The sequence below is a fragment of the Chinchilla lanigera genome, unplaced genomic scaffold (genome assembly GCF_000276665.1).
Source record: "Chinchilla lanigera isolate Chin_1 unplaced genomic scaffold, ChiLan1.0 scaffold00014, whole genome shotgun sequence".
Lineage (NCBI taxonomy): Eukaryota > Metazoa > Chordata > Mammalia > Rodentia > Chinchillidae > Chinchilla > Chinchilla lanigera.
The window spans coordinates 1,317,907-1,334,609 of record NW_004955415.1 but is presented as its reverse complement, the minus strand read 5'-3'; the positions used below and the strand labels follow the sequence as shown (position 1 = coordinate 1,334,609).

At 38.5% G+C, this 16,703-nt stretch overlaps 1 protein-coding gene across 1 annotated transcript in view; it reads left to right on the top strand.

Moving 5' to 3' along the window:
- The window catches only part of Fbn2 (fibrillin 2), a gene marked incomplete at its 5' end in the record, with an annotated part of 227,883 nt that overhangs the window by 200,826 nt on the left and 10,354 nt on the right, over positions 1 to 16,703 (top strand). The window contains 8 exons of the mRNA XM_005380550.2: positions 41 to 163; positions 753 to 884; positions 9,575 to 9,700; positions 10,732 to 10,938; positions 11,956 to 12,081; positions 12,948 to 13,070; positions 14,643 to 14,759; positions 15,354 to 15,482. Coding sequence (XP_005380607.2) covers positions 41 to 163; positions 753 to 884; positions 9,575 to 9,700; positions 10,732 to 10,938; positions 11,956 to 12,081; positions 12,948 to 13,070; positions 14,643 to 14,759; positions 15,354 to 15,482 — 1,083 coding nt within the window. The remainder of the gene's footprint in view (positions 1 to 40; positions 164 to 752; positions 885 to 9,574; positions 9,701 to 10,731; positions 10,939 to 11,955; positions 12,082 to 12,947; positions 13,071 to 14,642; positions 14,760 to 15,353; positions 15,483 to 16,703) is intronic.

Here is a 16,703-nt window from a genome sequence, read left to right as displayed (position 1 = left end):
AGCTCTGAGCTAAGTACGTGTCTGCTATTTCTTTGACCAGATATAAATGAATGTGCCCAAAACCCACTGCTGTGTGCTTTCCGCTGCATGAACACCTTCGGATCCTATGAATGCACGTGCCCGATTGGCTACGCCCTCAGGGAAGACCAAAAGATGTGCAAAGGTAAGACCGCAGCCAAAGGAGTAGGAAGAGCTTTATTTACAATACTGGAATGTATTTTAATGACTTCATAGTTCTCAGCTGGCTGCTTCTACAGCTTTTCAGAAATATGATGATGTTTTGCTAGTAATTTTCATACTCACGTAACTCAGCACTTGACTGTACAGTGAAGTCAAAGAAGAGAAAATGAGTTGAAAAGACAGCTATTGTTAGACCCTTGGAGTCTTACTAAAGCAAGGGTTGCCCTTCTCAGAGCTTATTATTAGTACCAGGGCTGAAGCTCTCACACACCTGGAATTTTACCAACACTTGAAAAAGATAGGGCTCCTCTTTTCCTGACACAACATAAAATAACATGCTAAAATCCTTTTGCCCTTGAGCCTGGTGTGGTGGTGCATGTCTGCAATTCCAGCACTCAGGAGGCTGAGGCAGGAGGATTGCTATGAGTCTGAGGCCAACCTGAATTACACAGCGAAACCATGTCTCAAAAACACAGCAAATAGATCCTTTTGACCAAAAATATGACTTAAAAATTATTAAAGATAACCTCCTCCAGAGAATCCTTATTTGTGTTCTTTACTATTAAAAACAGATCTAGATGAATGTGCTGAAGGGCTGCACGACTGTGAATCCAGAGGCATGATGTGTAAGAATCTGATCGGCACCTTCATGTGCATCTGTCCACCTGGCATGACGCGAAGGCCCGATGGAGAGGGCTGTGTGGGTAAGCTGTGCAGGGTGCTGCTGAGGGAGTGCCCCCGCTGCACACCGAGGGCATAGCACTGTTCCCAGCCCATCAAGACCGCGAGCCAGCTGCTTTTCCAGCTATGTGAGTAGCACTGGCACTTAGCTCTACTTCGCCAGCTTTCTGTGGTGCAGGGTCCATGCCAGTGCACCAGATTCTGGATGATGCAGCGGGGATTATGTGGCCTGTGAATATTTGCCTTTCATTTGTCATGTTCCTACATCCTGAAATCTACAACATGAAACTTAGAAGTGTGGGAAAGGTCCCTGCAACAGCTCCACTCGGGTAGCAGAATCAAAGCGTGAGGTGATGGTCTCATCTTTGTATTCTTCCATCAGTAGGGAAAGCAGGGAAAGGGGCACACGAGCTGTTATAGTTAAGCCGTCTCTGTTTCTTTTACCATATTTTTCACCATATTTGAGCCTGAGTTTTCTTGCGAAAGGAGGAAGTGAAGCTGTGCTTTCATGACAAAGACCAAAATCTCACGCCACGTGGACTGATCACAAACACCACATTCATCGTCTCCGCCCCTCATCCCAGCAGCATTGTCAACAGGGCTGCTGCAGCCCGCTGGGTCCTTCCTCCTTCAGAGAACAGCTGACTCCCGCTTTTAAACAGAGAACAGTTTCTTCCCATTGCACCATATCTCTTGTACAGTTTGTTTCTTATTTACACTTCCACTTTCTCACACCAGAGACAGTTCAGTATTTATACATGTGTACTGTCTCAGGGTCCATCCATTGAGCAATAAATGTCTCAAACTCATCCTTCTTTCTCGTAGAGTAGTACTCTGTTGTATGGGGAAAAAAAGAACCACAAGGGGTACTAAGGATGGGGAAAGGATAAAGGAAGGAAGGGAAAAGAAAAACAGAAAAGAAGGATAAAATGGAAATAAAGCTTTGTAAATGAGGAGGGGAAGAAGAGTTAAAGGGAAGGGAGGGGAGTGAGAGGAAAAAGAAGATAAATCAGGCATATATCATGTACAGGTACAAAATCCGCATGATGAATGTGATCATTGTAGATCCTAAATTGTACCAATAAACTTAATTAAATTAAAAATAGATAAGTAGGATAAAATAATATTGATAGAGAACCTGTCATCCCCTTTCTAACCTCCTATACCTAGAAAAATGTATTTTTAGAGGAAAGTTAGAAGATTAGCAATAATTCTTTATTTTTGCAAAACATTGAAATAAGAGTAGGATTTCTTAAACATGAACCTGTGAGTGAGGACCCGGTGGTAGGACTGAGTGTGGAGACAGCTGCAAGTGGACACTGAGGATCCCTTGGGGAGACAGAAATGCTCTCACCGCATTGTGGCCGTGGTTGCACAGCAGCCCTATATTTACTGAGAAGTGTTGAATCATACACTTAAAGCTCATGAATTTTGTGGCATGAAAATTACACCACAGTAGAGCTCTTTTTAAAAAATGAATCTACCACAGGAAAACACATACAAGGATGTGGACTACAGTGATGTTTATAGTAATCAGAAAAACAAGACATCATCAAATGTTCACCATAGAAGGAAGGATAGGTAAATAAATTGTGGCATATTCGCGCTAGGAAATGTACCGCAATTAAAAGGTGTAAGACGAACAAGTGTATGTACTGATATAGAAAGAACCCTGAAAATACAGTTGCAGAACAATATAAAGCAGTGTGGCACATTTTAAAGAAAATCCAAAGCACAGGAAAAGGCTTAAAAAGATAAATCCCAGTTCAAAGAAGGAATTAGCCTCCAGGGAAGATGCTGAGGTCAGAGATTACTAATACAGAGAGATTTTAATTTTTTGTGCCAGTTTTAATCTTCAACAAAAGAGTGAACTCCTGAGTTCCATGTGTAATACAAATTTAATTTTAAAATGTATGCATCAAATTACGAATGGGCTTCCCATCATTATAGTAAAAATACCTCTGATGATTGCCTCATATATTGAAAAAAAGTTCACTTCGCTTCATAGTTTTGGCGGTTTTAGTCTACAGTCAGTGACCCCAACGTTTTGGGCCTATGGCAGGCAGCTCCTCATGGGACCTGTTCCTCCCCACCTCCTGAGCTTCCACCTCCTCCCAGTCCTGCCAGCCAGGAGCCAAGCCCTTAGCGCGCAGGCCTCTGCGGGTCATCAACATCCAGATCACAGCTCACAATTCCTTTCGACTTGCGAAGAACTTCATTCAGATTGAGTACTCAGATTAAAAACAGTCCTATATTAGCAATTTCGTTACATAGGAATCTTTCTAAAATGCTATTCTTCCAAGATCTTTTGATCTAAATTAATCTAGTTGCCTAAGTCATATGTTTCTCAAAATCTAGTACAGGAAAACATATATGGAAGGGAGGAAATGGACATAATCTGTTTTCATATTGTACATAAAATCCATTTTAGTTTAATTTTCTTTCAAAGAAAATTATATTTGAGTGTGCATGTGTCTTCTAATTTTATTTGGCTAAAATACTTAGAAATATGTTTTGGTTTGTGTGTGTGAAAATTTTTATAAAAAGCTGAGAATTTCCTTTTTTTTTCCAGTTCTAGAGATTGAACCTAGGGCCTTCTAACAGCACTACATCTCCAGCCCTTTTCGATTACTTTCCTCAGGCAAGACCTTGTTACATCATTGTGTTGCCCAGGAGGGGCTCACACTTGAGATCCTCCTACCTCAGTGCCCCAGAGTACTGAGAGCACAGACATACACCAACACACCCAGCATGAATTTTTTATAATACCATTACGTTTTCATAAAGGTTTTCTAGCCAAAGTAGCTACATTGAGAACCCATGTCTCTGGTCCTGAAGCTGCCACAAATGAGCTGCGTGATTTCACAGAGTAATTTAATTCTCAGTTCTTCTGTTTCCTCCGTGAATACCGTGAGGAGCTGACACAATTGGGGCAGGAGGTAGGAGGACGTCTGCCCTGTCCCTAATTATCCACGATCCTTTGATTTTACTTTTTGAAAGAACAAATGCATGGCAGCATTTTACATTTATATTTTTCATCACTAAAGACATTACGAAATATGTAGGTTCAGGAATGTTTCTGATCCTCATGCTCTTCATTATACCATGCTAATAGCTGAAATTTATGCAAAAGAGTTTGGACCATCAAAAAAAACTTTACGGAAGAGTTTCACTTTATGCAGACAGTATGTTTTCAAAATTAGTAATTCTAAAAAAATAGTCAAAATATTAGTATAAGTAAAAAGTGTTCCTAAAAGTAAAAGTGAAAGATAAAGCCAAAGAAATATAATAAAAATGGTATGTACGTGAAATGGGAATCCAACAAAATTGAAAAATTTCATTGTAATAAAAACAAAATATTGCAAGCTAGGGAGGTTATACAGAAAATCTAACAACTCTATAAATAAGGCTTTTTATTTAATCAAAGGTGTAAACTTGACAATCAACATATTATAATTCAGTAATGCTTAAATAAATAGCAAAATCTAAAAAATAGAAAAGTACTAAGATCTTTAAATGTTATTAACAATACCAACAGAATAATTTTGGTTCATCAGCTTTTTAAAATATAATTGAAGGATGGATTCATTTTTTTTAGTTATTTGGGGATTTTTATTCCATAATAGAGCGAAGACTTCATTTCAAAAATGATAGTTTGATCTCACTGTCAAACCTTGAAGATGTCAGACTATAGAAGAGGGAGAGTACTTGACTGTTGATTTAAAACAAAGAAATAATCACAATCCAGACTGAAGAGTATCTGACAGTGTAAAATCTCAAACAAAAACATGGGAAATGTTCATTGGCATATTATTCTTTAGACTTCGGCACACTGCCCCAACTTTAAAAAGTTCGTCCAATAATCTGTGAGTAGATTTGGGCCAAGAGTGAGTGGTAGAATTAGGAGTGCTTTTATAGACACCAAGTCCTACACTGTGCCAACAAGAGCAGTGGAGAAGAAAAGCTAGTGGCATGCTCTTTAGTTATCAGCAAACTTGTCCAGACCTGGAGTCCTACAGGTAAGATGGCAAGGAGAGAAAAACAGCAGGTTCTAAGACTTAAAGAACTGCTTAGTGACGTGTTAACCTACATCATCTGAGAGCCTGAGTGTGCTGTCCCAAGGTGAGTCAGCATTACACATTCGCTAAGAAAATGTTCATCCCAAAAACATTATGGATCGAAACTGTAAATTATACCTGATTGAGTACTAGGGACTGTTACACTATTTTTCAACAAGTAGCTGAACTGGAGAAAATCATTCAAAGAGTTAAGTCTGCAGCTAATGTACACACAGTGGGGAAAAAGAAAGCATGGAAAATACACAAGAAACAGATTCAGGTGCCTAGAAAAGTAGTTTCAGTCATATTTAAGAGGTGCCATTAGACGAACATTCCACTAGATACAAGAGACTGGAACAGAAAAGTTAAGACAATATGAACAAATGATAGTCTAGCAAAATTTAGGGAAGAAAGGAGCCTGCCACAGAAGGTAGAAGTGACCAAAGACACAATCAGAAATGTGGCTATGGAAGAAATCAAAAAGAGGATGACAAGGAGGGAAGACAGACCCACAGTACGTGCATATATGAAGTTCTTTTAAAAAGAAAACAGTAAATACAGCAGAAAAACAAATGCATTTGGTGATTTGTGAAAGTCTTGCAAAAATACGTAAATCCACATCAAAAAAGAGCACACTGCTTGATGATACACCACTGCAGAATAGTTATCCATGCTTTGGTTATATTTTTTGTACACCTGTGATGTTTGTGGTGCTGGAGACACATTAATAAACTCTAGGGACATATCCCACACTCCCAACTAATTGGCATCCCAGTTTCGGAGAAACGGCCATTAAGCAGAAAATAAATCAGCGTGATAATCTCTCATTGTGGCAAGCTTTTTGAGAAAATAAGATTTCATGGTTGAGTGAGAGTCCTGGCTGCTCTGATGAGGTAGCACTGGAGGTGAGACCCAGAAATGAAAAATAAAGAACTAGCACGAGCCAGGCCCCTGGAGGAGGAGTGAAGGCCAGCATAGCCAAGGTCTTGGCAGGAGTGCGTGAAAGGAGGTTAAAGGCAGCTCAGGGCCCTGCAGCCACCATGAGTTTGGTTTTATGCTAAGAGCTCACAGCACATGATTTGGAGGGCGGGTCCTGGAGGCAGACTGTGAATCTGAGAAATCTCCTAACCCTGTGACCTTAGGCAGGTTGGCATAACCATGTGTCTCAAATTCCTCAGATAAAAATGAAATAAAACAAAGTAGAATAGTGAGAGTCCTTATTCAGATCGCTGGCTGCTTTGTAGGCAATGCATTTTAAAGACGTAGGAGCAGAAATAGTGATATCATTCAAGTGGTTATTTAAAACTCATCCAGCTGAGAGCATACAGAGGCTCAGACTAAACCACAGTGGTATGGAAAATGAGTGATGTGGACAGATTCAGAACATACACTGGATATAACCAAGAGAAGGGATTTCTGATGGACTAATTAGATATAGTGCATGAAGAGGAAAAGGTATAAGAGATGAGTGCTGGGATTTGTACTTGAATACCTAACTGGATGATGCTACTGGTAACTGATATGGAAAAGACTAAAAGGACCAGGTTTGTTGGGGACACAAAAAAATGAAAGCTGTATTTTGACCACGCCAAGTTTCAGATACGTATTAGCTTTCCAGGTGACACTGTCAGCTAGGCAGGTAAGCCAGATTCAGAAATTCTGCAAATATATAGCCAGATATATAAATTGCTGGCAAGTCATAGTATTGGTGAGGGGATACCAGGAGAGAAATCCCAGAGGAAAAGAAACAGCAACTGAGATCTGGCCACAGCACTATTTAGAGTGACCAAAAGTCTGCAGGAGACTAGTAGTAGTCACAAGACAAAAAGTTCTCGAGGCTACTGTGATGTCTTAACCATTAAAAGAACAGATTATTCAAGTAACTATGGAGTGGTAAGCTTTGTATCAAGTCACTGATAGGAAGAACCCGTTACAGTCAGAGAAGTAACTGTCTAGATCCGGTGACCGTTTCAAGAAGTTACTGGAAAGTTCCAGCACCTGAGTGAAAGAAACATGACAAAGTGGAGAGGACAACTGTAGATCTTCTTTCAAGAAGTGTTGTCCTAGAGAGGAATAAACAGATGTCGAGTAAGGGAGAGGGATTATGCAACTGAGTGAGACTGGCTTTTAGGGCAGAAGTTACTAGCAGATACAAGCTGAGTGGATGATTCCGTAGAAAGGGAGCGCTGTGAAGTCTTGAAAAGCAATCCAGAATTAAGTATAGGGGCTCACATTAGAGGAAAACCAAAGCTACTTCAGGAGGTGAAAAAAGGCAAAAGATTTGAGGCACATCAAGTTATCTTCCCGGTATAAAAGCTGTATTACATGTCAGAGCTCAGGCAGTACATCAGGCAGGAGCCATTTTAGAAATAAATAGTTCAGACAACTAAAATATAAATCAAAATAAAGGCAGAATGGCATTAGGAAAACAGTTAAATCAAGATAGCAGACTTGCACCCTCAGATTGTAGAAGTAGTAGGCAGTGTTTTAAACTCCGAGCTCATTACCTTTGTATATACTTTTAAATTTTTGTAGTATGTGCTTTTCCTTAAAAAGGAAAAAATATAGATAGCAAGTTAGATCATACAAAATTTCAACACTAATAGAAACATGAGGATACTTAAATTGCCAGAGAGAGAAATCAACTTGCCTACAAATGAACAAGTAATACTGGGTGAAAAAAAAATCAGTATTTTCAAATTGGTCTAAGGGAAAATAATATTAACTAAAATCCTACACAGAAGTGTGAAAATCAAAATAAGATTGTCAAAAACTCTGCTGTACAATTTATATACCATGCACATATCATTGCTGAAATAATTACCAAACTATATACAATATATACTATACTATATGCAGTAGCACATTTTTAAAAACTTAATCCAAGGAAACATAGTAGTGATAGTAAACCAGTAAACTTCATTACTTACATAGATGCTGATGGTACATTACAAATTCCGCAAGTCAAAATTTAGAGATCATATCTGCACAGCCGGTGACAGAACAGAGAGAAGTGGATTCACGGCAAGGTTCTTGTTATAGCCAGAAGCTTTTGAAACAGAGAACATAGTAACAGTAGAAAAAGATAAGTGCCTGTTCAGATTGTTTAATAGTTTCCTCTAGAAGAAAGAAAAAAGGAAGGAAGGGAGGAAGGGAGAAAGAGAAAAAGAAAGAGAAAATCATAATTCTCAAACACAAACAGGGCAAGAGGAAACTGTAGGAAACTAGATTGATCCAACAAATGTTGAGAGAAGAGGATAACAGCACAGTCTGAATAAAATAATATAAATTGGCAGGTAAGAATTAAAATAAAGCCAGATGTGGTGGTGCACACCTGTAATCCCAGCACTTGGGAGGCTGAGGTAAGAGGATACTTGCAAGTGTGAGGCCAGCCTGGGCTGCAACGCAAGCTCAAGGCCAGCCTGAACTGCATAGCAAGACCCTGTCTCACAAAGACCAAAAAAAAAAAAAAAAAAAAAAAAAAAAAAAAAGAATCAAATAACTGAGCAACTTTGCTGAAGATAACAGTGTGTAGTGTAGCAACCATTGTTAATTCCTACCATTTTGTTTTGAGGTCATGTATTGCTTTTGTTTTTTTTGTGTGTGTTGTTTTGATTTTGTCTTGTGTTAGTTTTCTTATCTTAAAAATAAAAGAATCAAAATATATCAGTAATCATGACAAAGGCAAATAGTATACATTCCTGGTTAAAAGATAATGCATCTGTAAAAGTTCGTTTTAAATTCAGTAGATGCTTTGTACAATAAATGTACCTAAATCAAAACATGAGAGGTTAGAAAGGAAGGAATGGAATGAGATATTCAGGGCAAACACTGATGAAAAGAAAGCGCGTGAAAAAAAGTCAGTTTACGTTTAAGACTAAAATGTTACAAATATAAAAATGAAAAGACTTTACCAAAACAAAGTTAATGAGCCGCCTTCTGTTCTTAACACCGTCACTTTAAAAAAGAAAGCAAAAGTGTATGAAGTATGAAGTGAACACAGTAAGGAATTTTAGTAGAGCAACTTTGTCCTAATAGCTTGCTTGCTTGTTCTTTTTCTTTTCTTTTCTTTTCTTTTCTTTTCTTTTCTTTTCTTTTCTTTTCTTTTCTTCCTTCCTTCCTTTCTCTTTATTTATTCATTCATTCATTCAATCATTCATTGCCAGCCACAACAGGAGCCCTTACTAAATTGCTTCTCTCATAACTGTGCTCACGGATCCCACCTGCTTCTGTGATTTCACTCAAAACCAGCCGGGGCCTTTGCCTCTGTGGTCAGCCTGCGAGATTTATCTCTGTTCATCACCATCCCAAACCCCACTACTCCCTGTCCCCTGCCTTTCCCTCATGTCACATAAACCAACATCCTCTTCGCCAGTTCTTCCCCTCTGATCTAGTGTCTTTAGGATAAGTCTGCCCCTTCAGGGGCCACTTTTCCAATTCCACATTGAACACCTTACCTCCCCTGCAGTGGAAGAAAGAACCACCCTGGAGGAGTGAGATAAAAGATAAGTTAATGTTCACCATGACTGTTTTTAGTCCCATTGTATTAGTATTTTGATGGAGAAGTTTGAAATGAGATATAATCCATTCAAAGATAATTGGTGAGTGATAATTTTACAAGCTGCTCATTTTTCATATGGTGTGTTTTTCTAAAGATGAAAATGAATGCAGAACCAAGCCAGGAATCTGTGAAAATGGGCGCTGTGTTAACATCATTGGAAGCTATAGGTGCGAGTGTAACGAAGGGTTCCAGTCAAGTTCCTCCGGCACTGAATGCCTTGGTAAGATGATGTACAAATTATGTTTCACTTGGTAAATAAAACATGTTTTATCGCAGAAGGGCTCTACATATATATTTTTGTCTGCTAAACAAATCATCCTGTCCAAGTAATCCATGTACTTCCTAAAGGTACACACTATTAAAATGACGTATAGGTACACGTGTATCGTGTGTGCACATCTATGTGTAATGTAAATAAAAATCTTCAATCGTTTTTCCAAAATTAAAATTAATTAAACTCTATGGAAAACGTAACTTCAGTAAAACTTACATCAGGAGATGATTTAATTCCAAAAGAAAATATTTGCAGTGTGATGTAAGCTCTGCCAATATGAATGCAAAGGAAATGCCCTATTTCAAAAAATGTTCTGAAAGTTAGTTTTTATATTATGGCCCAGAAAAGAGTTTTACAAAGTATTTTTTATGAAAACCAAAAATTACAGACGTTATCTTGTATTTTAGCGCTGAAGTATGCCCACGGTAAATGTGGCTGTTGATGGCAGGTGAAGTGGGGTGTGGTAGACATCAAGGGACACAAAGAGAAAAGGGAGCTCTAAGCTGTTCACTTGCCGTGGCGTGAAGAAAACATATTTCCGCTGTATCAGTCTCTCAGCGTGGTGTCAGCTGCTTCAAATCTTAAAGTTTTTATCTAATGAAATATGCTTTATCATTGTCTCTAGCCTAGACCTTCATGAATAACTAATGTTGTGGAGAATAGAAAACATAACCTACAGGAAAAGTCTAATTTTCTGCTGGTAGTATAGTTTCACTATGGTAATTTATAAAACCTTATCAAAGGTTTCTATAGTAGCACTTTTTGCCAGGTTTAATAAACTTTCTATACTGAAAGTATACTCCGTATTGTTTGCTAGCAATAAAGCTTTATAACTGTTAAGCGGACTGAGCAGTGTGAACAGTCCAGATGAAAGAATAGTGGGCTTTTTAAAAGGGGGTGGCTGAGAAGGAGAGCGTGGACTGTGCTATTGCCGCATCCGTCCCCGGATCTGGGCTCTCACTACCGTGTCATTCCAGACAATCGGCAGGGACTCTGCTTCGCCGAGGTGCTGCAGACCATGTGTCAGATGGCGTCCAGCAGCCGCAATCTGGTCACCAAATCAGAATGCTGCTGTGACGGCGGGAGAGGCTGGGGCCACCAGTGTGAGCTTTGCCCGCTTCCTGGAACTGCCCAGTACAAGAAGCTCTGCCCTCATGGCCCGGGGTACACCACAGACGGGAGAGGTGAGGAGCGGAGGGATGTCGTGCATTTTATCAACACCGTAAATTTCCTTAATTCAGATTAATTTGAAGAAAAAGTGAAAAATTTATTCAATGATAATAATAGATAAAAAATTTGTGTTTATATGTGCTATAAGACATATATAGAATGCTTTTAGCAGACATTTTTAGAAATTTTAAGATTGATTCTTCATGTCAAATTTAAAACATAGAATTGCCTTTCTTTTTTTTTTTTTGTACTGGGAACCGAACTCAGCACCTTGCTTTTGCCAGGCAGGCGCTTGTGCCGCTGAGCTATACCCCCAGCCCCAACACATAGAATTAATTATTCCATTTTAACAGATGAAGAAGCTGAAGCACAGAGCTAAGGTAGCAGTAAGTAATATGTAAAAATGAGACCCTTTTTGAAACCTCTGAATAGAAGAAATCTATCTGATGCAAAAGCCCTGTTTTTAGCCTCAAAACTATACTTACCTTGTTTAAATAAGTACTGCTTATTTGAGTGTATTAGGAACTCTTTCCCTTTGTGGTATAGTCACAAACTAGCCAGCCTCATAATTGATCGGTGGTTTCCATTTTGTTGTGCGTATATGACTGTTCTAAAAAGTACCATTTTCCTCCATTACTGAACAGATTCCCAATCTTTACATGACCCCTTTGCTGACAAAAGCTTTCCTTCAGAGACTAATTTAAATGCGAACTTGATGCCAAAACTATAGGAAGCTATCACAAATTCCAAATTAGTTGGATTTCCGAGGCACAGCTTTCTAGATCACATACAGAAAAAATCCAGACATTAGACAGTCATTCTAAAAAGAGCTTTAACCTAGCCTTGTTTATCACTTCAGATTATTTTTCTTTCCCTTCCATGTTGCCATTCCCTAAATAATGAAGAGGCTTCCACAGTGGCATGCACATTTGCTGATGGGTACCTCAGTTCCTCGGTTTCTCCTCCATTCTTGTCGTTGTCACCTCGCATGCCTGTTGACTTCTGTGCCTGTCTTGTCTTCTCATCCACAGACATTGATGAATGTAAGGTAATGCCCAACCTGTGCACCAATGGCCAGTGCATCAATACCATGGGCTCCTTCCGATGCTTCTGCAAGGTTGGCTACACCACAGACATCAGCGGGACGTCTTGTGTAGGTGAGGCGCGGGGCCTCGCAACCAGGGCTTGTCACCCGTGTCCTACCCGTGCCTTCCGTCGGTACAGTGTCCATGTTAGGGATCTTCAAAGTAGACATCTTGTTAGAGTGCAGTTACTTCTCTCTACAGTGTGGTTCTTAGTCACGCAGTCCTGCCTTCTAATCATGTGGATGCAGAGTTGTTCAGTCCATCAAAAACGTATATTCAGCAGGGAATAACAAAATCATAAAATTTGCCTTCAGAACTTAATGTTTTAATTTAAAATTGATAAATAGTGCATTTATCATTCTTGTGATGCAGGCAAAGGGCTTGCATTGTGAATGTGCGTGTATTTGAAGAGAATACCTGTCACTGGTTTTGCACAAAAGTCTAGCAATTAGTCATCCTCTAAAATTTCTACTTGCAAAGCAGTCTTCGTACAGAATTTCTTTGCTGTTTTACATTTCCTTTTCTTATTTTTGCATTGTCTCAGCCACACCAACCTGTGACAATTGAGAGGGGAGGACTGGCATTTACTGAATCTTTCCGAAGTATTTTGTTTAGTTTTCATTGAAGAAAACATCTGCCAAATGTGGTGACATACACCTATGATCCTAGTGCTCTGAGAGGCTGAGTCAGGAAAAGCACAAGTTGGAGGCCAGTCTGGGCAACTTAGTGACTTAATGAGACCCTTCCTCAAAACTTGAAAAAAAAAAAAATTAATGAGCTGGCACTATAGCTCAATGTAAAAGCCCTGAGCACAATCTCTAGTATGTTAACAAGAGAGAGGCCAGGGAGAGGGGGACTTTTTTCTCCATATTTCATCTGCTTACGTGATACCCAGTTAAATCATTTACTTGAGTAACAAGCACATCACTTTCACTTAGACCTTGATGAATGTTCCCAGTCTCCAAAACCATGCAACTTCATCTGCAAGAACACGGAAGGGAGTTACCAGTGCTCCTGTCCACGGGGCTACGTTCTGCAGGAGGATGGGAAGACCTGCAGAGGTAAGGGGGAGGCGCCTGCAGCACTGAGCCTTGCCTGTCTCTCTTCTTCCACGTTCGCATGTAAGGTCAACAGGGCTTACACCGTGTGCATCATCTTCATTAACATGTATCTTCCAGAGACTATTCATAGAAAACTCTCCATACGGAAGGGCACATTGTGAAAGGCAGAGAGAATTAAAACCCAGGTGACAGTAGCTTGCTTCTTATATAGCAAACCACATTATTTCTTTAAAAAAGTTATTGAGGGAGGAACTGAATCAAGATTTTGTTGTTGTTGTTGTTTACTTTTTTTGTTGTTGCTTACCTATGATTTCGTTTCTCCAAGCTATCTGTATCAGACATCTACTCTAGAAAAGTGAAAATAAATAGGTAAATGTGTGTATTTTGCTTAAGTAGTAATAAAATTACCAGTCTAATTTAGATCATTAAAATAGTGTCAATACTACATTGGTCTATTTCATTTTATAAGTAGCCTAATCAGTATTAAATTAATGGATGGGGGAAATTTATTAAATATGAATTAAATCCAAGTTTTATTTCTGAGACATATAAAAGATAAACTGAACCGATGGTTGGTCCAGTAATTGATTGTCACATCCGTATGCGTGTCATGCAGTTGGCCAGATCTATTTGATGTGGTTTTTAGTGGACACACAAACTAGTCGGTTGTTCTTTTCTCACTTAAGAAAATATCAGGTGAACGTTATCAGTAAACTGATGATGATTATTGTATTAAGTGCAGATCTTTTTGGTTTTTTCAAATATAATAAGTTTGTAAACCATTAAATTTTATGGAAATTTCCCTTCCTGGATGATGATAATATTGTTTTATTAAATATTTTTTTCTCTTAAAAAAAGATTAATATTATCTTGAACCTGTTTAGTAAACTGGTATGGGTGAATTTAATTTTGCACAGTGTTTATGAAATGAACATACCTAAATTATTTAAGCTATAAAATAATAAATCATAAATATATTTAGATTTAAATATATTTTTAAATTGTTCAGTCTAACCAAAAATAAAATTTTCAGTTTTCTATTAGTGGACTGTAAATGTGAATACAATTTACAACTAAAATTATGGAGGTTGTGTTTTTGTTTCCTCTGCTATTAATGATGGTGTTTTCATTTGAATCTATAGAATGTGACTGGACTTTTGTGCTAGGACCTTCATCAGTTTTCACATTGTTTTATTTTTTTATCTCTCCTTTATTAGGAGTAAGTGACTGGCCATGTACTAAACTGTACTAAATGCAGGAATTATAACCTTCACATATTAGCTTTAGGAAAAGTTCACAGAACCTACTCTAATTTGGGCACTCAGTTTATTTTAAGACAACCTGTATTATGTATTTAACTTCACCATTCTGTCATAGTAGTCCATAATATTTGTGCTGCTTAAGCATGAGAAAAGAAACTGCTTGTCTTATGCACATGGAAGCCCACAAAGATGCCACAAAAATCCAGCCAGCGCTTTCAGTGGAATATGCACACCCAGTGTGGCTACATGAGAAAGGATATGTAGCCAGGTGACTCTACTGTGATGTCCATGGGCTTCTCTTTCATTTCAGACCTCGATGAATGCCAAACCAAACAACACAACTGCCAGTTCCTCTGTGTCAACACCCTAGGGGGTTTCACCTGTAAATGTCCACCTGGTTTCACTCAGCATCACACTGCATGCATTGGTAAGACACACCTACAGCTGGGAACTTTCATAGACTAGATGCATAAAGGCTGTATTTTAAATGATAGCTAAATGATGTCTTCATACTTTGTACTTAATGGTCTAAAGAAGTTTCTAATAATGTAGACATTTTTTCACAAGAGCAGTATCCAGAGGAAACAGGCCTGCACAGCCCATGCACGTCCACAGCAGACTTCTTCCATGCAGCACCCCTGGATCTCGTTCTCAACGTAGCCATGATGTTCAGATACAATGTGATTAAAGGCACGCGATGATTCAGAATATGCTAGTGCTCATGCTGGTTTGCTTTTCTTACAAGGCATATGCTAAAGACTTTCAGTCTGCATTATCTGAATATCATGCTTTCAGATCTCCCTAATATACCTTCTAGTTTCAAAATTGAGAAATACACTCTTTCTTAGCAGTGATAGCTTTAATATGGTGGTGAATTCTGGCTTAAATTTCTCTAAAATACTGTTCTCGCATAAGGAAAACTCAGGTTTTCATACATCACTTCTCACTTCATGCTGTGCAGTGTAAGTCCTATAATGAGTGATTGGGAAGCCTCACAGCCTCCTTCTTGGTGCTTTGCTAGACAACAACGAATGTGGGTCTCAGCCCTCCCTCTGCGGAGCAAAGGGAATCTGCCAGAACACCCCTGGGAGCTTCAGCTGCGAGTGCCAGAGAGGGTTCTCGCTTGATGCTACTGGATTGAACTGTGAAGGTGAGTTCATTTTCTCAAGCAGCCTTAATCTTATAACAGTGAACCATGTGTATTTTTAAATTTGAAAATCACTCAGTGAGAAATTTAAATCATCTCCCAAAAGAATAAAGAGCTTTTAACACAGGTTAGTCAATCTCAGCAACTGATTTTTGTTCATAACATTTCATGTACCACGTTGGGGACAGAGAAAAGCTTGAATGTTATTAAACAAAAGTTCTATGGTTATGCATTATCTTTTAAAGTAACGAAAACTATTTATTTATTCATTGACCTGAAAAATAATTGAGCTGAAAAAGCATTCTGTACCTAACATAATTTACAGTAATGTGCAAATATACCACAAAATAGTAATTATTTGGCCTCTGTTCCGAGGTTCCTTAAGGTGTCAGTGGTAAATGTAAAGAGAGAACCCATTACCATAATGAATTAGAGAAATGCACTGCATGCACTGGGGAAACTGATGCTATTTGTACTTTCATGGGCTGAGACTCCTGCCCTACCACTTTCTTCTACAGAGGGAATTTTCTATAAGGTCTCACCTGCATTAGGTGCTTCCTCTTATAAAGTCCAAAGGAGCATTTTACTGGGAACAAAGTAAAAATCTACCTCAAGTCAACAAAATATTGTAGCACTCTATCATATTTACTTTGCAAGTGCTATTGTATAAGACAAATGTGTTAGATTGGTATTTTTACAAAATACTCATGTCTGGGATTATAAGACTATGTACAAATTGTATTGCAGTTTACTTTTACTGAGTTTTTAAATGTATTTTCCTAGATATACAGGACTTTGATTGATTTTGTTTTTTGAACCACGAATTAAACTCAGGACCTTGCACTTACCAGGCAGGCACTATGCCACTGAGCTATATCCCCGTCCCTGATATACAGGATTTTGAACTGCAGAAATATATTCAAAGTACATGTGTCTTATTTTCAGCCAGAAAAGTTCGTTTTAAAAATTTCAGTTTTAATAGTTTATGTTTGAAATCCCTGAGACATTGGAAGTATTTTGCACTGACAGCTGCTTGCCACGTGTGAGTTCAGATCGTGACCATCCACATAAGATACCAGTTATTAATTATGCATATAAATTTGTTACACACACACCAGACATGCCAATTTTATTTCACTTTCTGAGTAGATTTCAAAGCCTCAGTTGTCACTCCAAGAAAGTATGCATATATGAACAAAGAAATTATTCCATATGTATAATAAT